Source organism: Asterias amurensis, chromosome 4, assembly GCF_032118995.1.
Source record: "Asterias amurensis chromosome 4, ASM3211899v1".
In the NCBI taxonomy this organism is placed as follows: domain Eukaryota; kingdom Metazoa; phylum Echinodermata; class Asteroidea; order Forcipulatida; family Asteriidae; genus Asterias; species Asterias amurensis.
The window spans coordinates 2,013,238-2,038,688 of record NC_092651.1 but is presented as its reverse complement, the minus strand read 5'-3'; the positions used below and the strand labels follow the sequence as shown (position 1 = coordinate 2,038,688).

Here is a 25,451-nt window from a genome sequence, read left to right as displayed (position 1 = left end):
CTCAAACTTTAATGTTCTTACTGACTAACCTTATCTTAACTTTAAGAGAACAGTCGAAGAGTCATCTTGTGCAAGATGGAAAGGTTAAACAAGTGAATCACTGATTGGAGGTATGGGATTCAATGATTCAAACAAACGGAAATTTCACTGGTCAAGACCATAGAAAACTACTTTCAAACAAAATAAACTTCAAGTGAAATCAGTCCTGAACAACAACGCTGGAACAAATCAAAACCCAGGGGAGTAACTAATATGTTGCAGTTTACGTTCGGTGATTGACGATTTACATGTAGCTAGGTGTTTTGGGGTAATAAAAAATCACGCAGGCGCAGCAGTTTCATTATGCAGGGCCTCCAAGTAAAGCAGTTATTTGCAAATTCACTTGTTTTCGATTTTTTTTTTTTTCATAATCATACATTTAAATATTCAATGGATGTAGAGCATGATGCTCAGCTTAGCACAAACATTAGATACGAAATGAAAAGCTTTGAAGATGTTGTTTTTTATACAAATCTACTCCAATCAACTAAGTAATTAAAACAATGATTAGTTTAATGTGAACGTTTAAATAAACAATACACTAACTTGTACATAAATTGGGTTTCTTCAAAAGGTTTCTTTAAGGTTTTTTTTTTTAAATGGTATTAAAGGCGCATTTTTTTATTTTATGTGCATAACATAACTATGGAGTGCTGCCCGGGCCTTAACTCAGTCTAAGTTGTCCCAACTTCTGATACACCATTTCGTTCTTCAATAGAATGCGTGCATGTGTTACACATCCAATTTAGCATTGTATGTCTATGTGGCGAAGAGGGGACAAAGACTAACAAGAAACAAATTGAACCAGATTTAGGATACATTTTACAATTTTGCTGATTGTGTATAAAGCCCTAAATGGGCAAGCGCCTTCATTGTGTAATCTTTGTCTAAATATTGTCTTCGTAGTTTTAATGACACTTCCATTCCAAGTTCCCCACTCTGTAAAACTAAAAGTATTCTGGGAGATCGCACTTTTGAGTGTGTTGCCCCTTAACTTTGAAACGCTCTCCCACATGCTATCAGGTTTGCAAATAATACAGGTACTTGCTCAAACGTTGCTCAAGACCCATTTATTTCAAGTTTCAACAATTGTTTGAGTGGCCTTTAGTCGGCTGATGTATAATTTCTGTTTGAACTATTCTTCTTGTATTTTACAGTGTATATTCCATATTTAAATATTCTTTTAATAAGAATCTCCGGCCTGGAACCATGCCGTCTTTCATAAGGTAAGCCCGTGTATGTTGTAGATACAACATCCAGGATCAAAGTCTGATAATGCTGAGCTATAATCCATTATCTCTTGACCTTTTGATTGTCGAACTGTCATGACCCAGTCTGCCCCCATTTATAAGCTATTGAGACCAGTGAGCCCTAAGGGAACCATGCCCATGGGCTAAACCATGGGTTAGATTTCGGGGTCTTCCTTTATAGCCCACTGTTATACGTTATGTATACTTTTTTTCTCTAATTAATGAAACGTTTTCATTAAAGTCACCTGGAAATAGATTTTTTTTTTTTTTCAAACATTAGAGTATATGTATCTGAACAATAAAACAATTTGTTTGGTAATTGTTTTTAACGAATTGTAGACTCCGCCTTCCCCCTTTTGTGACGTCAATCAAGGCAGACTTTGTCTCGGTCGAACATCGAACACACACATATTACGTGCAAGTACATTCAAGTCCTAGTCGTGAGTTTGTACGTTTCGAAAATGTTTTTTTTCTTGCATTTTTTCGGCAATGTCGACCAGGTGTATTGCTGCTGGGTCCAGCAAAACAACTACAGATGGGGTCAGTTTGCAAAGTGGTCCGGTCCGACGTCTTTTCCATTTCGAGAATCTGAAATACACCACACATTTTGACATGAAGACAAAAGTTCTTTTCTAAAACATGACGCCATCCCAACAATTTTTTCCAGCGAGAGGGGAAGTCGAAGAAGGTACCTGAAAGGCGTAACGAACTTAAAGGAATATTTACCTAACGTGAAAAAAATCAGGTATTGTTTCAATAACCCTGGACGATATCGAAAATTTTGACTGGCGATATATCGTCAGGTAAATATCGCCGATATGACGATATATTGTGAAGATTTTTGAAAATTGAAAGTATCCTTCAGAAGGGGACAACAATGGCTCAATCGCACGCTAAAAACAGTTTTACTGCAAGGACGAAGACAAGACAAACAAAACATGACTGTTGCGTAAAAAAAATAATAAAAAAATGGACTGCGTAAATTAGATAAATTTTATTCAAACCGCCTTGATGAAAATTACTGAATTAACATTACATCCATATTCCATGAAACAGAAGACGTAATATTTTTTTGTTTTACATCACTGGCTCTGAAGCAATTAAATATTTGTACCTCAATCGATTGGAGTGTTGCGATCTCTAAAAACCCATGGAGGAAAAACCTGGTGCCGCTATTTTTATTCCAATGCATTCACAATCATCACTATACACGTGCATGGATATTCACAGTCGATTCGTTTGTGTTGGTCGCTTGTGCAGGAAAGCGCCCTCTGTTGTCCATGATGTACAATACAAGCTCTGTGAAGAAGCAAGATGGGGGCCGACGGCTTTTGCCGCCTCAAGATAATTTTTTCACGATAAAAAAACCCTCATTTTATTACCGAAATGTAACCAAAACTAGTAAAAATTCTCTTTTGGCTAATACTTTACATTTCTATGACTCTTTTGTGGATTTTAAATATATTACTGGAGGTTTTGATGGTGAGTTTACGGCACCTAGCGAGTTGACATTGAGTTGACGGCAAGAAGTTGGACCCGTATTTTCAGTGCGTCCGACATGGTTCGACATTTCCTGACGACAACGTGGTGATTTCTGGTCAAGGGAATTTCCCCTACAGCTTTGCACCCACGCGTGGGCACGGAAACACTCGGTTCATTCATCCCCTAATAATAACTTATAAGAATAACTGTGGGATCGAGGTGATGGATACTGCTACGTGGTGATTTCTGGCCAAGGGAATTTCCCCTACAGCTTTGCACCCACGCTTGGCCACGGCAGCACTCAGTTCATACATCCCTAGCCCACCTTGTTGAGCTGTTAATGGCTCCGCTTTTAACATCGGTCTCATCACTGTCACCATTACAGCCCACCTTCGATACATGTCTTAAACACTAAGTTTTCAAAGGTCGCAAAATGCGAGGTAGTTTGATTGCAAATTTCTCCCATTTAAAAAAGTCCAATACTACTCCAACATACCTCATTTTATTCCTTACATTTGTGGAATTACTATGACACATCACAGGGCTTACTACATGATGACTTTGTCCAGATGTGATGATTTGAAAATTTGTCAAAAAAATGTGTACAAAAATTACATTTAACGTGACATGTTCTTGGGCGCCGCCATGTTTTAATGATTCTACTCTCGTTGATCGTGGGCGCCCGGCAAATCTTGCAAGTCATGAATATCCATAAAGTGACGTCGTGACCGCTAGGTTTTATGTGCGTGTACAGTAAAAACTGAATATGTATAAGGTGACGTAGCGCTGCACTGTATCTGGAAACTACCACCGCGCAACGTCACCTCATACATATTCATATTTACTTTGTACACCGCGCAAATTGATAAATCAGCGTAGCCATACTGCGTCACGTGACATGACCACTTGGATATTCATGACTTGCAAGATTTGCCTGGTACCCTGACTTCTCACGTCCAACAAGAGGAGAATCATTAAAACATGGAGGCGCCCAAGAACATGTCAAGTTAAATGTACACATTTTTGTACACATTTTTTTTGACCAATTTTCAAATCGTCACATCTGGACAAAGTCATCATTTACTCAATCCGCGCAATGAGTACAAACATATGGACACGCGTCTGGGAACTACAAAGAATGGTTCCCCAATCTGTGCTTTGTGTACAAACATACGAACACGCGTCTGGGAACTACAAAGAACAGTTCCCAGACGCGTGTCCGTATGTTTATATACACGAAGCGCGGATTGGGTATCTTTTCTTCCCAGGACGAACGTGTGCAGACGATTCCACACGTTTGTCCTGGGAAAAAAATCTGCACACGGTCTAGGGACAATCGGCATATCGGCATGAGCGGTAAAAGAGCGTTAGTTGAGAAAATTCACACCCAAAATTTACTTGATTTTTACTCAAAATCTGTGATACCTATGTGAACGATTCCAAGTATAGTGCTATCTGCAACTTCTGAAGTATTAGATCGGTAAGTTTCATGATGCGGAGAGTTTCAGATGGTTTTCCGAAAGATTTTGATATCAGTGGTGCTGGGGCCAAGGATACGGAGTGGATTGGACCGATTTATGGGGCTAGTTTTTAGCTTGCGCCAGGCGTCACTATCTTGTGTTGGCACTGCATGCGATTCATCGCGACGCCTTGATTGACGCAGAGAAAACATTGACGTCACGAACAGCGCCCTCTCGGGTCAGGTTTTTTTTCTTCAAATTTGTAAATGACATTGAAACTAGCCTTGCTCAAGGCAGTCGCATTATTCGCTCAGAAAAGACGCAGCTGTAAACCCACCCGCCGTATACCCTGTGCATGGTGTGTGCGATCACATCGAATGACCCACCCGTATACACACTGTCACATCGCCTGAATACTGTTCACACAAGTCATCGCACTCGTACACCACTAACCGCATGCGGAGGCCGTCAGGCCGACAGCCTTGTCGGGTCTGTATCTTCCCGTTTTTATGTGTTGTATTGAAAAAATTCCAATAGTGGACGAAATTGGGGGGGCTCTAGGATATGCTAGTATGCAGCTCATGAATATGTATATCGTTCGTCAGACCTATCAGACAACACAGGATGTGAGGCAAATGAATTATTCATTTTGACGTCCAATCACGCACTTCCTTTATCACGACCTTTGGACCCTATCATGCGTCCGTAGTGGTGGTGTGTGATACATGTCTCGTCTTTCGCGGGCATTATGGTAATGAGCTGACCGTGGGAACTCTTCGCTTATTATACTAATGAGGTCAGTGGCTTCAACACAGATCCTACAAGGCTGTCGGCCTGACGGCCTCCGCATGCGAATAGTGTACGGGGCATCGTGTCGTGCGATGTTACGCACAGTGAATATGGGTGGGTTTTACGCACAGTGAATACGGGTGGGTTTTTATACAGCGGCGGTCTTTTTTCGGAGTGAATAATTCGACTGCCTTGAGCAAGGCTACATGGAAACTAATGTTTTAAACCTTAGATAATTGTTTATTCCCCAGAACACACATTTTAGTGACCAAAGCTTGATTTTGACAAAAAAACATTACCAGGTGACTTTAATAACACTGAAATAAGTTAAACTACAAAAACAGAGTGCCGTTAATATTTGGGTGCGTTCGTTTAGCTCCCCTTGGTCTATCCCGATGTGTGGCAATTTTTTTTTCCTGGACGAACGTGGGTAATTATCTGCGCACGTTCGTCCTGGAAAAAGAAAACGCCACACGCTGGGGTCGACCAGGGGGAGCTAATCGAACGCACCCTTTATTTAACCCACACCTGTGATGTCATGCTATTGCTAAATCGCTCCATTATTTTGCACAAATGGCGCGATGGGTACAACTATTCACCCATTGTGCAAACGGGTGAAACTGTCATAATAGAGTTAAAGAAAAAGTAAATGACGTCAATAATGCCATAGACCATACGTTTTTCTGAACACGGATTAGAGCTCTGCATGTATTGCAAAATGATCGTAAAAACTTTCCACAAGTAAACAGATACAATTGTTAAATTATTATTTAGCTGTGATGTTGAAAAAAATGTTAGTTAACTACAACAGCCATTTAAGCAGGTCTTAAAGTCAGATAAATCAACTTCGTTTTAACCAGTACTTTTTTAAATTAAGTCAAAATGCTTAATTTGTTATACACAAACATGGTAGCCCCAGTAGGACATCGTCAGTGCCACCTGGGTATAAAGGTTCTTTTTAATGCAACCACAAATTTGACTACAATTTTCTTTATTGTTTTACCTGATTTGAGAAGTTAACTTCCGTTCATATATTCATAGTGTCCCTCACTATATTTTCAACGAGTTTACAGCTAACAAATATATCCATGGAAGAAATTATTTCCGAAAATATTACGAAGTTCTGCACTGGCAATGTTGATCGTATACCAACTGATAGTGTGAGCCCAAGTGCGCATGGCTTTAGAGTGCAGCGCGTTGTCTTGCCGCTATTCACCGTCAACTGGGTAGGTGCCATCAAATCGCCTTCAACTCCTCCAATACACATTTAAAATCCAGGAGACATAAAAATGGAAAGCACTGCACCTCAAATAGAATTTTTTAAAGTTTCAGGTTGAATTTTGGTTACAAAGTGAGTTTTTTCTTAAATATTTATAAGCAGCAAAGCCGTCTGCCGCCATCTGGCTTTTTCACATGGCTTCTTCTTGTCATATAGACGGACAACAGAGGGCGCTTTCCTGCGCGCGTATATTTTTTTCCTAGGACAGATGAGGCCACTTAGCATGCGCCAATTTAACGCCCTCATCTGTCCTGGGAAAAAGATACGCTTCCAGCACATGGAGTCTTGGCACAAGACGTCTATGCGCGGTATACTATGTACTGCGCTTTGTGTAAATTGCTCGCTGACTATTATCCATCTGCTTAGTGAGTGGTTGACGCAAGTTGATGGCGCCGCCAGTGATCAGTGCAAAAAAGTGTTTACACGGAAGTTAGTGCACGACGTGGAATGGAAAACGTAAATTTCAATTTTTTTTTTTTACAAAAGGAGACAATTCAACAATTTTAAATAACGCGGGCTTGGAGTTCCAACTACAAGGAACATGTGAGTAAAAGTTCACACTCCCAACTAATAGGTAGAAATATTTTTAACAGGTTTTTGAAAAATGTTCGCAATGGTACGGGACTTTTATACCCTGGACTCCGTCGCGTTGCATGCAACGGAGGAGTCCAACCTGGGCTAACAAACATGGCAGTGGTTAATTCCCTTAAAATTAAATTTGCAAAATACTTCTTTCAATATACAATAGCAGGAATTTAATTGAAATTTTTGATCGTTAAGTCAGCTTAAATTTGTTAATCAAAGTTATGTCAAAAATATCTTAAACTACAGACTTGTACGGTAGGTCACTTCTTTTATCTTCAAGACAGTGGACACTAGTGGTAATTACTCAAAATAATTATTAGCATAAAACCTATCTTGGTGACGAGTAATGAGGAGAGGTTGATGGTATAAAACATTGTGAGAAACGGCTTCCTCTGAAGTGCCATAGTTTTCGAGAAAGAAGTAATTTTCCACGAATTTGATTTCGAGACCTCAGATTTAGAACTTGAGGTCTCGAAATCAACCATCTAAACGCACACAACTTTGTGTGACAAGTGACAAGGGTGTTTATTTCTTTCATTATTATCTTGCAAGTTCGATGACCGATTGAGCTAAAATTTTCACAGGTTTGTCTTTTTATGCATATGTTGAGGTACACCAACTGTGAAGGCTAGTCTTTGACAATATTACCAATAGTGTCCACTGCCTTGAAAACCATTGTTGTTTGTGTTTGTTTTTAGACCGAGCAAGTCAGCTACAACATCATCCACGTCATAGTCACTTTCTACCACTTGACTAAATTTACCTTGAGTCAGGGAAAAATATATTCTGCTGCCACTTTAACTCCCGATCCATAATGCCACTGTCTATGGAACGAGCGTATTTCATGTTGGTCTTCGTCCTAGCCCTGGCGGCCTTACACTTTCGTATCGTACTACAGTTTCTGTGTACAGAGGAAGAGTCCTATATAGGGCAAGTCTTCGTCCATGTACCATGTTCAAAAGGCTTTGGCCCTAAGTAATAAATACAAACAATTGACTTGAAAGTTTCGCGGCATTCGTGCAAAATAATGGAGCGATATTAACAATAGCATGGCGTCACAGGTGTGGGTTTAGTTTTAGTCGCATAATGCCCTCGGTGAACGCGCCATTCGTGGCCGAATGGCGCACACCTCAGGCATTATCCTATACATAAAAGGATTAGGTGCATGGGATTGTGGGCCATACCCACAGACATAAGATCCTAAGGTTCTTTTAATTTATTCCTCCATGTTTTAATAGACATTATGTAATGTTTCTATGCGGGCGTATGACCATACAGATAACTGACAGATACCCTTATTAGTAACAGAATGTAAGGTCAATTCATGGTAATCTCTTCCTTTTGCTTTGGCCATAAACATTCACGCGATGCATTGTAACAGTGTTTCTCCAGAAATTAAAGCCAGTGGACACTATTGGTAATTGTCAAAGACCAGTCTTCTCACTTGGTGTATCTCAACATATGCATAAAATAGCAAACCTGTGAAAATTTGAGCTCAATCGGTTGTCGAAGTTGCGAGATATTAATGAAAGAAAAAACACAATGGTCACACAAAGTTGTGGGCTTTTAGATGCTTGATTTCCAGACCTCAAATTCTAAACTTGAGGTCTCGAAACCAAATTCGTGGAAAATTACTTCTTGCTCGAAACACGTCACCTCAGGGGGAGCTGTTTCTCACAATGGGTGCGTTCGTTTAGCTCCCCTGGGTCGACTCGGTGTGTGACGGGGTTTTTTTCCAGGACAAACGTGGGTATTGATAAATAATGGTGTTCATGCTTTATTTACGTTACTTGTGTAGGTATGCAACAAAAAATACATCAGCATTTCGTTGTCCCGTGCTTCAGACATATCTTTTGTTCAATGTTTCAGGGCAAGCTTTTTAATTAGACTAGAAATTGCAATGGAGAACCCTACCTTCAGTTGCCATCTTGAATACTCTCGCACAAATTTAGACTCGCTCTTTTATATGCAGGTTATTCTGCGTCGTTATTCTGTAAAAACAACATGATTACGTCATCTAGTAAAAGTGTATGTTTGGTGACGTCATCGGTAATATTTGTTTTAAACCAGACTTTTGCCATACTTGTATACTGTGATGGTAAAGCATCAAAGGATGTATATTTCAACCTAAAAGGCAATAAACAACGCCCTTTCAAAGCATTTCACAGTCACTTCCGGTTTAAACAGGTCAAAAGGTCAACGAAAGTTCACCAACATATCTATTTCTGTAAAGTACGTAAAGCCCTTTCATATGATGTATAGATTGTCAAAATAGCTTATGTAGTTTAGGAAATATGAACTTAGGAAATATTGACGACTGTAGAAAAGACTGTAAGGGGCATGTATGTTCTAAATTCAAACCAAGGAGTCTACAAGACACCCAGACACCCCTCTGACTAACACCGTGACATGAGGCACATGTAAACTGAAGATGAGGTTGAGTTTCTAAATTCAAACCAGAGAGTCTACAAGACACACATACACCCCTCTGACTAACACCATAAATGAGGCACATGTTCACTGAAAAAATGAGATTGAGTTTCTAAATTAAAACCAGGGAGTCTACATGACACCCAGACACCCCTCTGACTAACACCATGACATGAGGCACATGTAAACTGAAGATGAGGTTGAGTTTCTAAATTAAAACCAGGGAGTCTACATGACACCCAGACACCCCTCTGACTAACACCATGACATGAGGCACATGTAAACTGAAGATGAGGTTGAGTTTCTAAATTCAAACCAAGGAGTCTACAAGACACCCAGACACCCCTCTGACTAACACCATGACATGAGGCATATCTTGCCCCGAGAACTTAATAGGCCCCTCGCCTTTGTAGATAGCGCCCTCAAGTGATCATTATTTTTGCCCCAATGAATTGTTGGACCCAGACAAGCAGTGCCCCATTCACATGAGACCTCACTCCTTGAGAAAGTGCCGTGGCTTCAGAGGAAAACCATTGGAGGAAAGAAGGCCTTTCTCAGAGAGCATGCTATTTGTTACAGGTGCTGTGCTTCTACTTCTCACATGGCAAATGACTGCAACGTTCAAATTCGCTGCACCGAGTGTGAAAGCGATCGTCATGTATCCACCCTTCATAATGGCCTGCCACCTTGGAAAAGAACTGATTCTTTGCCTGTGGAAAACCATGGCGGGGAGCAACCCAATAAAGACCCATCAGTAGCTTCCACAAGTTGCACAGACGTTTGTGGAGATAGTCTACCTGGAAAATCGTGTTCCAAGATATGTCTAGCCAGCGTGTATCCGCAGGGCCAACCTGACATGAAGGTGAAGGTGTATGTGATGTTAGATGATCAAAGCAACTGCTCGCTTGCCAGGTCTGCCTTCTTTGACATGTTCAACATTAATGGAGACACCTCTCCCTACGAAGTCCCCACATGTTCTGGCACAACAAGCGCTCATGGAAGGAGAGCTAACGGCTTCATAATACAATCAGCAGATGAAGAAGTCCAGCTGGCCTTGCCACCACTCCTCGAGTGTGACTCTATCCCAAACAATCGATGTGAAATTCCAACTCCTTAGGCTGCAAGTCATCATCCTCACCTAAAGGCCATCGCTCACATGATCCCTCCGCTTGATCAAACGGCGCAGATTCTTCTTCTACTTGGCAGAGATGTAATTCAGGTCCACAAGGTTCGCAGTCAGAGCAACGGACTCCACACTGCCCCCTACGCCCAACAATTGGGATGGGTCATAGTGGGAGATGTCTGCCTCGGGGGAGCTCACAAACCAACCGTCAATAGCCTCAAAACGAGTATCCTTGATAACGGCCGTCCAAGCTACTTATCACCCTGTGAGAGCAAATTCCATGTGAAGGAAATGTTCATCAACAAGACTTCCAGACACGAGAAACAACAGCTACATAGTATCGGTTCTGATGTCTTCCTTGAGTCTCCTGAAGATTACAAGTTGGCCCCGTCAGTTGAAGACGACACTTTCCTCTCCATCATGAATGAAGAATTTGTCCAAGACGACTCCAACAGTTGGGTGGGTCCTCTCCCCTTTCGAACCCCCCGGCGACGCCTACCCAACAACAGACAACAAGTAGTGAACTGTCTTATGTCTCTTCGTCGCACTCTTCTCAAGAAACCCGAGATGAAAGACCACTACATTGAATTCATGGACAAGATTTTTAGCAGTGGTCATGCAGAGTTAGCTTTACCACTCCAGCCAGGCCAAGAGTGCCTTGGTGTTTATCACCCGAAGAAATTGGGCCAAATCAGAATCGTGTTCGACTCAAGCTCTCAACATGACAATGTATCCTTGAACGACGTGCTACTCAGAGGTCCAGATCTCAACAACAGTCTGCTAGGCATTCTCATTCACTTCAGATGTGAACCAATAGCCATCATGGCCGATATCCAGCAGATGTTCCATAGTTTTCTCGTCAAGAAGGAACACAAAGATTACCTCCGCTGTCTTTGGTTTGACAACAACAACCTTGATGGGGACAACCTGGACTATCGCATGAGGGTCCATGTATTTGGCAACTGTCCGTCACCAGCTGTAGCAATCTATGGACTTAAGAGAACAGCTGCAGAAGGACATGAAGAGTATGGTGACCAAGCAAGACTCTTCGTTGACCGTCATTTTTACGTCGATGATGGGCTTCAGTCATTTCCCAGTGTGGGCAAGGCTGTTGAAGTGTTGGAGAAATCACAAGACATGCTAGCACAGTCCAATCGTCGTCTTCACAAAATCGCATCTAACAGTTCAGATGTCATGAAAGCCTTTCCCAAAGAAGACCTCGCCAAAGGGCTTCAGAACCTTGACCTTGGACAAGACTCCCTTCAAACACAACGGAGCTTGGGCCTTCAGTGGGACTAGGCAGCAGACACATTCACCTTCCAAGCGATGACCAGTGACAAGCCATTTACAAGACGTGGGGTATTGTCTACCATCAACAGCTTATTCGATCGTTCAGACAAAAGCCTATGCAGACGAACTCAGACGTCTTGAAAGTGGCCAACCCATTCCTCGGTCCAGCCCGCTTCAGAAGCTACACCCCTTTGTTGACAAAGCAGGGTTGGAGGTCGACTTGAGAAAGCCAAGCTGTCTACTGGTGAGACACACCCGGTGATAATCCCTGGGAAATGCTATGTGACTACACTTCTCATCAGACACTACCATGAAGTAGTCCGGCATCAGGACAGACACTTCACTGAAGGCGCTATAAGAGCAGCCGGTTTCTGGGTCCTTGGCGGTAAGCAAGTCATCAGCAGTTTGATCTACCACTGTGTAACCTGTCGAAGACTGCGAGGCAAGCTACAAGAGCAGACTTGCCTGCTGACCGCCTTAGCACAAGTCCACCCTTCACTTATGTTGGCCTAGATGTCTTCAGCCCCTGGACAGTGACCGCCCGAAAAACAAGAGGAGGACAAGCCAACAGCAAGCGATGGGCTGTGATTTTTACATGTATGGCCGCCCGTGCTGTTCACATCGAAGTGATCAAGTCTATGGACACCTCTAGCTTCGTGAACGCACTGAGACGCTTCTTCGCCTTGAGAGGACCTGCAAAGCTGTTGAGGTCTGATTGTGGGACTAACTTTGTAGGAGCCTGCAGTGAGCTTGGCATCAACTCCTCAGGACGTCAGAAGGAGCAGATTGAGAATATCCTTGCTGATAACAGATGTGAGTGGCAGTTCAACCCTCCTCACGCCTCACACATGGGCGGCAGCTGGGAAAGGATGATTGGCATCACACGCCGCATTCTCGATGCCATGCTACTTCAACTTGGACCAGGCATACTTACTCATGAAGTACTGACAACTCTCATGGCAGAGGTGACTGCAATCATAAATTCCAGATTGCTTACTCCAGTCTCTACAGATCCTGAACACCCTTCCATTTTGACACCAGCGACACTCCTTACACAGAAGGTTGGTACACCCTCTGTCTCCCCTTGCGAGTTTGATGATAAGGATCTCTTCAGATGTCAGTGGCATAGTGTACAGAGATTAGCTGACATGTTCTGGAAAAGGTGGAGGCAGGAGCACCTCAACTGTCTTCAGATACGCACTAAGTGGACATCTGAGAAACCGAACTTGCGAGAAGGAGACGTAGTCCTCATGAAAGATTCTCAAGCCAAGAGAAATAGCTGGCCTCTTGGGATGATCACCAAGACCTTTCCAAGTGACGACGGGAAAGTCAGGAAAATCGAAGTCAAAGTCATCCGAAGCAGAGAACCGAAGCTGTTCTTGAGGCCTGTAACTGAAGTTGTTCTCCTTCTCGCCAAACACTCTGATCAGTAGATAGTGATCACCACAAGTACTCCCACTGTAAACTCTTTTCTATTTCTAGATTTGACATCTTACAGATGCCAGGCGGGGAGTGTCTTGCCCCGAGAACTTAATAGGCCCCTCGCCTTTGTAGATAGCGCCCTCAAGTGATCATTATTTTTACTCGCATCTATCATTTATCCGTTATAAAGCCTTCGTCTAATTCTGCAGTTTTGAGCCCCAATATCCTTGTTTTCCCTTGGATCAAGGTCAGAAGAAGGCATATGTAAAATGAAGATGAGATTGAGTTTCTAAATTCAAACCAAGGAGCCTACAAGACACCTAGACACCCCTCTGACTAACACCATGACATGAGGCACGTGTAAACTGAAGATGAGGTTGAGTTTCTAAATTCAAACCAGAGTCTACACGACACCCAGACACACCTCTGACTAACACCGTGCCATGAGGCACACGTAAACTGAAGATGAGATTGAGTTTCTAAACTCAAACCAGAGTCTACATGACACCCATGCAAAAAAAAGATGTTGCCTGTGAATTAATAACTTTTTAACAAAGCTGAGTACATTGTTAAAGGCTAATTCCTGAAATAAATAAATGTTACATGTAGGCCTATCAAAGCCCAGAGTTTTGAGCAAAGGTTTAATTTTTTAAATGATTTGTACTCACCTTGTCGCTGTGTACTGTAAACTCGTCAAATATCGCCGATCACAGCTATGCATACTACTGAGGTCTTCTCACGAACAATGTTCCAAGCTAAAATGGCGCTGGCGACAAATTGTTTTACCTTTTGACTCCAAGAGTCACGTAACTGGACACTATTGGTAATTACTCAAAATAATTGGTAGCATAAAAACTTACTTGGTAACAACCAATGGTGAGCTGTTGATAGTATAAAACATTGTGAGAAACGGCTCCCTCTGAAAAAACGTAGTGTTCGAGAAAGAAGTAACTTTCCACAAATTTGATTTTGAGACCTCAGATTTAGAGTTCGAGGTCTCGAAATCAACCATCTCATCGCACACAACTTCGTGTGACAAGGGTGTTTTTTCTTTTGTTATTATCTTGCAACTTCGACAATTAATTGAGCTTAAATTTCCACAGGTTTGTTTTTGTATGCATATCTTGAGATACACCAAGTGAGAAGATTGGTCTTTGACAATTACCAATAGTGTCCAGTGTCTTTAAAAGACTTGAAGCTAAACCTATTGCGGTGTGTTTGTACATGAACTTATGTACCCTTGCTGTTTGCCTGCACTGCGCAACAACATTTGTTATCTATCACATGTATATATAGGTGTAATGCAAACATTAAAGTAAGACAGCTAACACATGTACATTGTCTGGTCACGTATTTGATGTTATGTTTCATCATAATTTGTTGTTTTCTAAAATTTCTTAAATGAACAGTGGAAAGTGAAATTCCCTTTGATATGTTTTACAGATATAGAGGCCAGAATATGTGTAGACACACTTAAAGACATTGGACACTGTTGGTTATTACTCAAAATAATTGTTAGCACAAACTTACATGTACTTGGTTGTTAGCAAAGAGAGCTGATGATAGTATAAAACCTTGTGAGAAACGGCTACCTGTGAAGTAACATAGTTTTGGAGAAAGAAGTTAGCTCTCACTAAAACATTTGAATTGATTTTGAGACCTCAGCTGAGGTCTCGAAATCAAGCATCTGAACAGAAAGCACATAACTTGTGCGAAAAGTGTGTTATTTCCTTCAATTATTCTCTTGCAACTTTGACGACACATTGAGTTTAATTTTTAACAGGTTTAACATTTTATGCTGAGTTGAGATACACAAAGTGAGAAGACTGGTCTTTGACATTTACCAAAAGTGTACAGTGCCTTTAAATGAACAGTGGAAACTGAAATTCCCTTCAATATGTTTAAAAGAGGTAAAGGCAAGAATGTGTCAGGATACACTTCTCCAGAGTGAACCAATTCATCACTACTTCAAATGTCAGATTCATTTGTATGGCACTTACCATTCAATGTGCAAACATAAAGAGGAGCTTTCTTCTTGTTCATTTACTTTTACTTTACATGTAGTTCCTTCTGGCAGCAAGTCTTTCAAACAAATCAAAAAGAATAATAAATCAACCTTAAAATTGATTGAAATGAGTTTTTATTATGCAAACTATGCCAAATGTATTTCAATTTAAAATGTCAAAATGAAAATCTGATTATAGTGTAGGTCTTTCTATGTTACTTTTAAGTGTTAAGTGTAGTCTTTCAAGTTTCAAGACTGATAAATAAATTATGAATTTGAAGTACCATTTCAGGTTGAACCAATGAACTTCAGCCAGCGTGGCCATGGTTGTAGAAAACATGTTGTTCTTTTAATTAATAACATTTCATAAATACCCCAGACAGTTTCTCTACTCCTATTGGTGGAGAGCGCACACACATGGGGTGTTAATAACGGTTGATAATGACCAGTGTTTATAACCGGCTGGCTTCCGCGTGTCTGTCAGGCGCGCAAGATTATCACGCGGAATGCAATTCATAGCATTTAGTAACAGCGTGAACCTACTTCTGAGCGCGCGCGCGTAATTTATTTCTAAGAGCGCGCGCATACACACAACCCTTGCGCAACAGACCCTTCACAAAGTTTTTGAAAAAAATATTTAAAACCTCGAATTTGTAACTGTCGAAGTGTCTGTAATTGTATTTTTGTAACGTTTTTTAACAAAAGGGCATTTATGAATGGGAATAAAAGAGTAGTGACTCCTTCTTAAACGTCCGTTTAAAACCTTGCAAGGTCGCTGCCGTGCACTAAAGGCTTTACCACACGGCAACCCGACCCTGCCGGCTTTAAACGGCCGTTTAAGAACTCGTCGCTACCCTTTTATTCCCTTTTTAATGAATTATGAGTTTCTTACATGTACACTAACAATATAGAGTGGACAACAGGTTCTTTCGTTTCATTCTTTTTGATGACCAAAGAGAAGGTGACTACAGCGGGATTGGAACCAATGACCTCAGCAAAAATGCAACCCCCTCTACCAACTGAGCTGAGTAGTGACTCCTTCTTAAACGTTCGTTTAAAACCTTGCAGGGTCGCCGCCGTGTGCTTAAGGCTTTATTACACGGCTACTGGACCCTGCCGGCATTAAACGGCCGTTTAAGAACTCGTCGCTACCCTTTTATTCCCTTTTTAATGAATTATGAGTTTCTTACATGTACACTAACAATAAAGAGTGGACAACAGTTCTTTCATTTCATTCTTTTAAGATGACCAGAGAGAAGAAGACTACAGCGGGATTGGAACCAATGACCTCACGAAAAACGAAACACCCTCTACCAACTGAGCTATAGGTGGTGGTCTCCCTACCCTAACCCTAACAATATACAGTGGACAAAAGTTCTTTTCTTTCAGTTCATTCTTTTAAGATGACAAAGAAAACATGACTAAGGGGGATTGGAACCAATGACCCCTGCCCAAACGCAACCCCCTCTACCAACTGAGCTATACATGTAGGTGGTAGTCTCCCTATTTTGTCAAAATCCTTTGCTTGTTGGTGCCAGTCATAAGCCATACAACCTTTAACTGCCGTATGGATTACACCCAAGTTTGCGATACAACCTGGGAAGCAGCGACTGACCTTAAAGGGGGGGGGGGTTACTACTTTTTAAAACCTCAAGGAAAACTGACTGGGTAAAATCTTCACACATTTCATGTTTCCCTACAGTGCTTATTACTTTGTAAGACAGGCATGCTAAGTTGTTGAACTATAAGACCTATGTGATACACATAGCATCCTATACGTATAACCTGCAGTAGACCATGCCAAAAATGTGAGCAAGTCTCTCAATGTTTTTAACACTGTGAGAAAAACTTTGTGTACAAATTTTACAGTGTGAGTTTCTAATGCCCCCAAAACAAAATTTAATGCAACAAAGGATGAAAAAGGAACCCTCAATTTGCATGAATGTGTTAAACTCTTGCTTTACTGAATGAATCATAATGAAATTTATTATAAAAGTTTGAAGTAGGCAGAGAAACATTACGATCAGTATTCCAAAGAGTACACGTAGGCGCTACTTTTATCTAATGTACACAATAATCACTGGATGCAATAACATGTACATTAGCTGATAACAGACCTAAATGTAGAAGTACTTCAAATTAAAGTTTTGTATTTAAAGTCCACCATTGTTCATTACCAACAGTCATTTTCCAATTAACTTATAATCTTGATAACTGATCATTATAAATGGTTGTTTCTAAGTCCGGAACCGTTCTCAAATCTTCTTTATTTGCAGCCCTCGGCAGCCTTAAAGTCACTGGACACTATTGGTGTTTTGTCAAAGACCAGTCTCCTCACTTGCTGTATATCAACATATCCATAAAATAACATTAAATAAATTTTGTTAAATACATGTAGATATCATGCAAAATGCATAATCGTTTTTTTCACTTTTTTCTCGTGACCCAGATGGCCAATCGATCTCAAACTTCTACAGGTTATTCAGTTTATGTATATGTATATGGTGGACCACATAAAGTGCTTACACTGCCAGCAACTGTTTTGTTAGCAACAACAAAATATGTAATGTTCCTCTAATGGCTGCATTCGATTAGCTTCCCTGGGTCGACCCCGATCTGCCCCGGTACGTTCGAATAGCTAAGAGACGTCATTCCAGGGGCTCACTCGGGTCAGCCCCGAGTGCCCTGCTTGTGGAACGGGTCACTTGGGGCTGGCCTGAGGTGCATGACAGCACCACGAGAGGGTGAGTGATCGTTTTGATTGGCTCTTGTCAGGGACTTACCCCAAGTGTTCTCGCGAGGTCGACCCAAGGAAGCTAATCGAACGCACTCCACATGTATGTTAAAGATTGACACAAAAAAACCAATAACTGAAATCATGGGATATGTTTAAATCAGTATTCATAATCCAACACTATTCACTGGATGTGCTCTGACAGTAGCTTGTATCAAACCTAGACGTACTTCAAACTGTTTTCGTATTTAAAGTCCAAGTTCATTATCAATAGCCGTACTGCAATAAACTGATAATCTGGCCATTGATCATTATATATGGTTATTTGTTTGGTATTTGACTATAACAGCAAGTAGCTCTGTGCACAGTTTTTACATCATTAGCCCTGTACCTATATTTAGTGTTATTTATTTGGTGATTTTTATCTTGACTGGAAAAACCACTTGGGAAATCTAAGAGACAGCAGCACCTCATCTTGAACACACTTTCAAAGTTAACAAACAATAGGAAGAAAATTAACCACTCACTGGTTAGCACAACAGTTTTTTGAAATGTTTCAAGTAAGAGAGGTATTTATGCATGGGTGTCAATCTGTCTTGAAAGATGGGGGGGGGACACCACACACCAAGTCATAGCAGTTATGCTATATGCGGCATCTGGGGTTCGCTTTAAACCCAAAACTGGAGTCTCATTTAGCACAACAGTTTTTGTTTTTTTTACATATTTGAATCTTGAAAGATGGGGGGGGGGACACACCCCACACCAAGTCATAGCAGTTATGCTATATGCGGCATATGGAGTCTCATTTGCACAACAGTTTTTGGTTTTTTCATATTTGAATTACGTAAGAGATTTTTTGTATGCATGGGTGTCAATCTGTCTTGAAAGATTGGGGGAGGGGGGACATTGATAAGCCATAGTAGTTATGGCGTGGGGCCCGAGGCCTGCTTTAGGGCCCTGAAAATGTTTAGGTCGTAGATGCTCTCGAGTGTAATCTAGACCTTTTCAGGGACATCTTTTGACCCTTTCAATTAACCTGAAATGATTTAAAAGTAGTACAAATGATGCAGTACAAGGTAGTCCCGATTAATATTGTTTGACCTTTTTTGCTGTGATATGAGTCCCTCAGAAGTTGGAGTTTTGGGGATTGAAAGTCTATTGTAAGCCACTTGGTAAACCGTTTTGCTATAATAAGAATAGGAAATGTAACAGACAGTATTTCCTGTCAGATGTTTAAATTATGAGACCTAATTCTGATAGCATGAATGCTTTACAAGATGCTGTGGCGCAGTTTGCTGCCGATCGGACCAAAAACACCTGGGGCGAACCCCTTCTCTTTTCGTGCACTGGGTTCTTTTACAAGCGTTACATAACACATGGGACCAACGGCTTAACGTCCCATCCGAAGGACGAAGCAATGGTTAAGAGTCTTGCTTAGGACACAAGTTTCACGGCTGGGGATTCAAACCCACACTCTGCTGATCAGTTTGAATTTGGTACTCTTACCGGCTCGGCCACGACACTTCCACAAAAAACAACTCAGTTACAGCTTTGTATCCATATTAATTTTGCATATTTATTGCTCAGACAGCATTTAATACCAATCATCGCCTAGGGGGGGGGATGAGTGTTTCATCCCAATCATTGAAAGTTTTTTTAGGGGGGGGGTTGGGGGCGGGAGGTTTGGAAGATTGGGGAAAATCTGTTAAAGATGGAGCATGTGTGTGCGGAACATGAAGCCTTTTTGCGTCGGAAATGAGGCCTACACAAGGGCCAGGGAAAATGTTGTGGTGCAATCTTTGGCCAATTATAGATGAATAATTGATGAACAAAACAGACTATGAAACCTTACAAATTTGAGCAGCAGTAGAGCCTCTTATAGATTACCAGCATGTTCAAGGGTGAAACTAAACACAAATTTTAGGGGGGAGGGGCAAAATCTGTACAGAGCATACGAGCGTGAATCCTTTATGTCATGGGTTTGGGTTGCTTAAGGGCCTGGGAAAATATTTTTCATAATAGATGCTCTGTGGTGCAATCTTAGGCCAATTAAAGGCCTAATTGATCAAAGCAGAACGAAACAGAATCATGCATTAGAAATATGAGCAGTATAATTTGCGCCTTTCGGATTTTGGAATAACTTTAATTTTCTAATTTTAACATCTCAATGAATATTGACTTAAAGGCAGTGGACACTATTGGTAATTGTCAAAGACTAGCCTTCACAGTTGGTGTATTTCAACATATGCATAAAATAACAAACCTGTGAAAATTTGAGGTCAATCTGTGATCGCACTTGCGAGATAATAATGAAAGAAATAAACACCCTTGTCACACGAAGTTGTGTGCGTTTAGATGGTTGATTTCGAGACTTTAAGTTCTAAACCTGAGGTCTCGAAATCAAATTCGTGGAAAATTTCTTCTTTCTCGAAAATTATGGCACTGAGGGAGCCGTTTCTTACATTGTTTTATACCATCAACCTCTCCCCATTACTTGTCACCAAGAAAGGTTTTATGCTAATAAATATTTTGAGTAATTACCAATAGTGTCCACTGCCTTTAAAAGGAACACAGTTAATAACAGCCTTGGGCATGAAGTTACTTGGGTAAGAAATTACCAACATTACTCAAACTATATGTAGCAAAGGGGGATACAGAGCGGCAGTGACAGACAGAAAAAGAGCATCACTGTATGAGGAACATGTACACTATTTGCACCACTGTGAACAAAGAGGGCGCATGATTCAAATCATTCGCGTTTCTGGCGTGCCCGCAGCTGGACGTGAACTGGTTTGTCTCCGGTTGGAGGATCTAAACACAAAGAGGCTTTTTTGAGCGCTATATTCTGAAAGCATTTCAGGTGAAGTATACATGTAGTACAGTGTAGTACAGTGACTATAACCCCGAAAAGGTGAACATGTTTTATTCGGGGTATTTCCGCCGTATTACATCCTTAGTTTGCTGGCACAGGCGAGGGGTTAGTTTACGAAGAAGGATCTTCGGTACCGCTTTGGTGTGTCTCTTTGCTCTATTATTTTAGAACATGCCCTATGGCACAGCAGTGCAGTTTTATCTACAAGACTTTAGAAGTACAGTCTGGTAATGGCCACGCTAAATATACCAGTTAACAAAAACTGAGGGGGCATTTGATATTTTATAATGTCCCCCACCCTTCAAAAAGTTAGGACGTGTCCCCCGACGGCCCCAGCAGGATTGATGCCCATGGCAAGAAACAGGGTTTGCTCTTACACAGTGCAATACTTGAGCATCATCATGATAAAGCTGGGCAAAAACTGGGGGGTGGGCATTTGATTTAGTGTCCCCCACCCTTTAAAAAGTGAGGGACGTGTCCCCCGTCTGCCACAGGATTGATGCCTATGGCAGGACACAGGGTTGGTCTTACATAGTGCAATACTTGAGCATCATGATAAAGGTGGTCAAAAACTGGGGGTGGGCATTTGATATAGTGTCCCCCACCCTTTAAAAAGTGGGGGACGTGGGCCCCGTCGCCCCCAGGATTGATGCCTATGGCAGGACACAGGGTTGGTCTTACACAGTGCAATACTTAAGCATCATGATAAAGCTGGTCAGAAACTGGGGGGGGGGGGCATTTTATATAGTTTCCCACACCCTTTAAAAAGTTGGAACGTGTCCCCGTCGCCCCCAGGATTGATGCCCAGGGCACAGGGTTTGGTCTGACACAGTGCAATACTTGGGCTTCAAGATAAAGATGATCAAAAACATGAGGGAGGGCATTTGATAAAGTGTCCCCAGTCCTGCACACCCTCATTTTTTTAGGCCGAGTGGGGGGGGGGGGGGGAAATCTGCCAATGCTGGAGCATTCAGGCGTGCAGCCTTTACAGCGTGTGGTTCGTTTGGGAACATTTTGCACTTAAGATGCTTTGTGGTGCAATCATAGCCCAATTTGACGGGGGACACTTGTCATAGTGGAATGATGCCCTCGAGTTTCATGATAAAGGTGATCAAAAACAACTGATATTATGTCCCCTACCACTGTCCGCCCCACCTCTGATTGACGCCCATGTTTTTATGTAGCACTGAGACGGGAATTTAAGATTCTGTGGTGAACTCAGAAGCCATTTGCCAGAAACACCGGGGCAAACCCCTTTTCTAAGCTTTAGGTTTAACTGCCTTCAATTTTATCAAACTCTTCCTCACTTACGATTAGACTTAGACGAGTTAAGATTAGCGTAAGGAAACATTGAACCATCATAATTTAGGACGAATAACTCGTCCTAACTCAAGCGTTTCATAAATCGGCTGCTGGGCTCTTCGTACATTAGTTAGCACAGAACCTGCGACCTTTTGTTGCTATGGGTGAGGCATTGTACTGAGTATTTAATACACAGCGGTATTAGGTAAATAAAATTCATTATCTTTATCCCAGATGCAATTGTGGCACTCACTGCTAACACATGTAGGATTTGAACTGCCTCTAGCCATCGGGCTTCGGGCTAGCTCAATGGTCTAGTGGTATGCCATCTGAATCAATGCAAAGGTGGTGGGTTCTGAACTGACAAACATGGAGGGGAAGGGAACATTTGATAGTGCCCCCCACCCTTCACAACCCCCTCCTTTTGTAGGCGGGGGGGGGGGGGGGGGGGGGGGGGGGACAAATCTGTCAACGAAAGAGCATTCAGGCATAAAGCCTTTACAGCGGTGGGTATCCGGGCCCTGTTGAAGGGCCCGGGAAATTGAATTATCAAAGCAAAGGTTGTGGGTTCAATTCCCACCTGAAATGAAAAACAAGGGGGGGGGTAAGGGGAACATTTAAAAGTGCCTCCACACTTCACACCCCCCACTTCACACCCAAATCTGTCAACGAAAGAGCATTCAGGCGTAAAGCCTTTACAGCGGTGGGTACATGTACAACCAGGGCCCCGCTGCAGGGCCACGGGGCCCCGCTGAAGGGCCCGGGAAAATTTTTGCATTTTTAAATGATGCTTTGTGGTGCAATCATAGGCCAATTGGAGGTGGGACACCCTTGTCACACAGAATTGTGTGCTTTAAGATGCTTGATTTCAAGACCTCAAATTCTTAATCTGAGGTCTCAAAATCAAATTCGTGGAAAATTACTTCTTTCTCGAAAACTACGTTACTTCAGAGGAAGTCGTTTCTCACAATGTTTTATACTATCAACCTCTCCCCTTTACTCGTTACCAAGTAAGGGTTTATGCTAATAATTATTTTGAGTAATTACCAATAGTGTCCATCCACTGCCTTTTTAAGGTAATCAGGAAAACCCTGGTCTACATGTACATACATGCACTACATGTATGTACATGTATTTCAGTCTGTGTGTTCTTTGCCATATATGAGTAAATGTTAAGCTATCCTGTGGGATCCAGATACATTAGATACAGTGCCATGAACAATGCTAGTATCTGGCTATCTAAGCACAAAGTACAAGAGCCTGGGTACTGTAACTACGCACACTCTGTTGGTTTCAATGTGTCACAATGGGCTTGTGTTTCCTTTATCTTGAAATAACACCCAGTTATTACCCAAATGGTACAAAAAATGGAATTCAGTCATTTACATCACAGAACTTTCTAATGTCTGAACACCCAGAAGTATATTCACTTTCAATGGGGGCCTTATTGTCCCCCTTTTAACTCTTTGGCTGCAGCTCTAACTGATTATCCTACACACTTTCCAACTAGGGTCTTTCATCAAAACTACGGAGTTATCCTATCGGTCTCGTTGGTTAAAGCTCCCTAGTTTTAATGTGCATACCTTGTTTGCTTGTTTGTTTGATCTTCCTTGTTAGTTGTTTGTTTGATCTTCTCGTCCACTGTCATTTGTAAACCTTTGACCAATCTCTCATTGGTTTTCCTCTATTCCTGTAATTGTCCCTAAAACAAATGGCCCCAAACCCTTTTAAAACATGTTACAGAAATAAATTATGAAATATCTTAACTCACCTGAGGTACGCAGGAGATGTTGTTGGATAATATGATGGTATGATTGTGTGAGTCACAGGCTGGATCCTCAGCAAGGTTCCACATTCACATCTTGGTATTGAAGCGCCCAACACCAGTCCACAGTCTGTAAGAAACAGATGTAAAAAAAAAGTAGGTATTTATAATTGCTCTTAATGAGACTCATTCTAGATGCTCTGTGGTGCAATCTTAGGCCATAAATGAAGCCTTACAAATTTGAGCAGCAATAGAGCCTCTTAGATTTAAGCTCTGTTAATGGCGAAGTCTCTCGCAATGTAAAACCAAAACTTTAAAAATTTCAACACACCATGAAGTGTAAGTGTTATTGTTAAAAAATTGGATAGATGATTTGAAAAAAAAACATTCCGTTTTTGATTGTGAAAAATTTTCCTGTTATCCTACTGACATGACTGAAAACACATGACACCAGGATAATTAGTAATTAATTTTTTTGTTGCAAGGTTGAAGTGATACTGGAATGGTCAATGATCCGGAACTGGTCAAACAACTGTCAGATGAAATTAGGTACAATTTACGAAAAGGCAGAAAAACTGCTCCGTGTTCGTGTATCCGACCACCACTTTTTCATCCAGTTTTACAAAAGAAAAAGAAATATCTCTTTTGAGTAAAATAATAAGATACAAGTGAAGTGGTGGCAGGATACGAAAAAAGTTCTCCTTTTATTTCATAACGAGTGACAAACTGGTGGCAGAATATGGACATTTCCCTCCTAACAACATGACAAACTACCTCCATGCAATTTTATACACCGCCACTACTACACCAGGGCTAGGGAATGTTATATAAAAATATAGCCTGGACTCTGTCGCGTTGTATTATGTATGCAACGGAACGGACTCGGGAGTCCAACGACTCCAAACCCCCCAAAAAGCTAACCACTGCTAACTAAAGGGGAGGCAAGGCACAGAAAATTCCGTACAAATAAAAAAAGAACATGTACGTTACCATTTTCTGTCAGTATAACTGTCACTTTGTTGAATGTCAGTCTCTCAATTCAGCGTCAAAACGCGTACAAAATTGTGGTGGAGTCATGTGTGTTTTTCGCACATGTACTAACACTGTATGTCCATTGAGTGCTGTGGATGTAAACACGATAGACAAGCCGGGGTACCACAACTGACAGTAGACTGGCCCCTTGTCTAGATGCACCAAGAGAGGGCGGTATATTGAGTCTGCCTAGTAGAAACAGAACCCGGGTTCTATTGGTTTGCCTGGATCCTCAATCCAGGGCGCACCAAACTAAAACAAACAAGAGTTTCTTTTGAATACTGACTTTGGATACATATTTGAAGAAAGGGGAAAAAACCCAGCGCAAATCAGTCAACGTTGGAGCATGCGTATGTGAAGCCTTTTGCGGCTTGGGGTCCGGACCCGCTACAATGAACCAAGCCATACCATGTCATAGGCCATAGGTTAATACTTGTTGGAGTTTTCAGAATTAAATACAGGCTGCATATCAATGACAACTATAGAACCATTCATTGTAGTGTTGTTAAGTCTCATTGTTGTAGATGAAAGGTAACCATTGTATCGCGGTACTCCAATGGTTCGGGGACAGACCAGTACAATGCTAAGTTCC

At 41.5% G+C, this 25,451-nt stretch overlaps 2 protein-coding genes across 2 annotated transcripts in view; both read right to left on the bottom strand.

The window, feature by feature from the left end:
• Window positions 1–8,871, bottom strand: part of LOC139936548 (uncharacterized) — a 32,568-nt gene extending 23,697 nt beyond the window's left edge. Inside the window, exon 1 of the mRNA XM_071931377.1 lies at window positions 8,799–8,871. Coding sequence (XP_071787478.1) covers window positions 8,799–8,811 — 13 coding nt within the window. The 5' untranslated portion in view covers window positions 8,812–8,871. The remainder of the gene's footprint in view (window positions 1–8,798) is intronic.
• The window catches only part of LOC139936369 (uncharacterized), a 56,745-nt gene extending 31,834 nt beyond the window's left edge, over window positions 1–24,911 (bottom strand). The window contains exons 1-4 of the mRNA XM_071931178.1: window positions 24,818–24,911; window positions 23,834–23,957; window positions 15,150–15,231; window positions 14,680–14,741 (exon numbers count right to left, since the gene is read on the bottom strand). Coding sequence (XP_071787279.1) covers window positions 14,680–14,741; window positions 15,150–15,192 — 105 coding nt within the window. The 5' untranslated portion in view covers window positions 15,193–15,231; window positions 23,834–23,957; window positions 24,818–24,911. The remainder of the gene's footprint in view (window positions 1–14,679; window positions 14,742–15,149; window positions 15,232–23,833; window positions 23,958–24,817) is intronic.
• Between the last annotated feature and the right edge of the window lie 540 nt (window positions 24,912–25,451).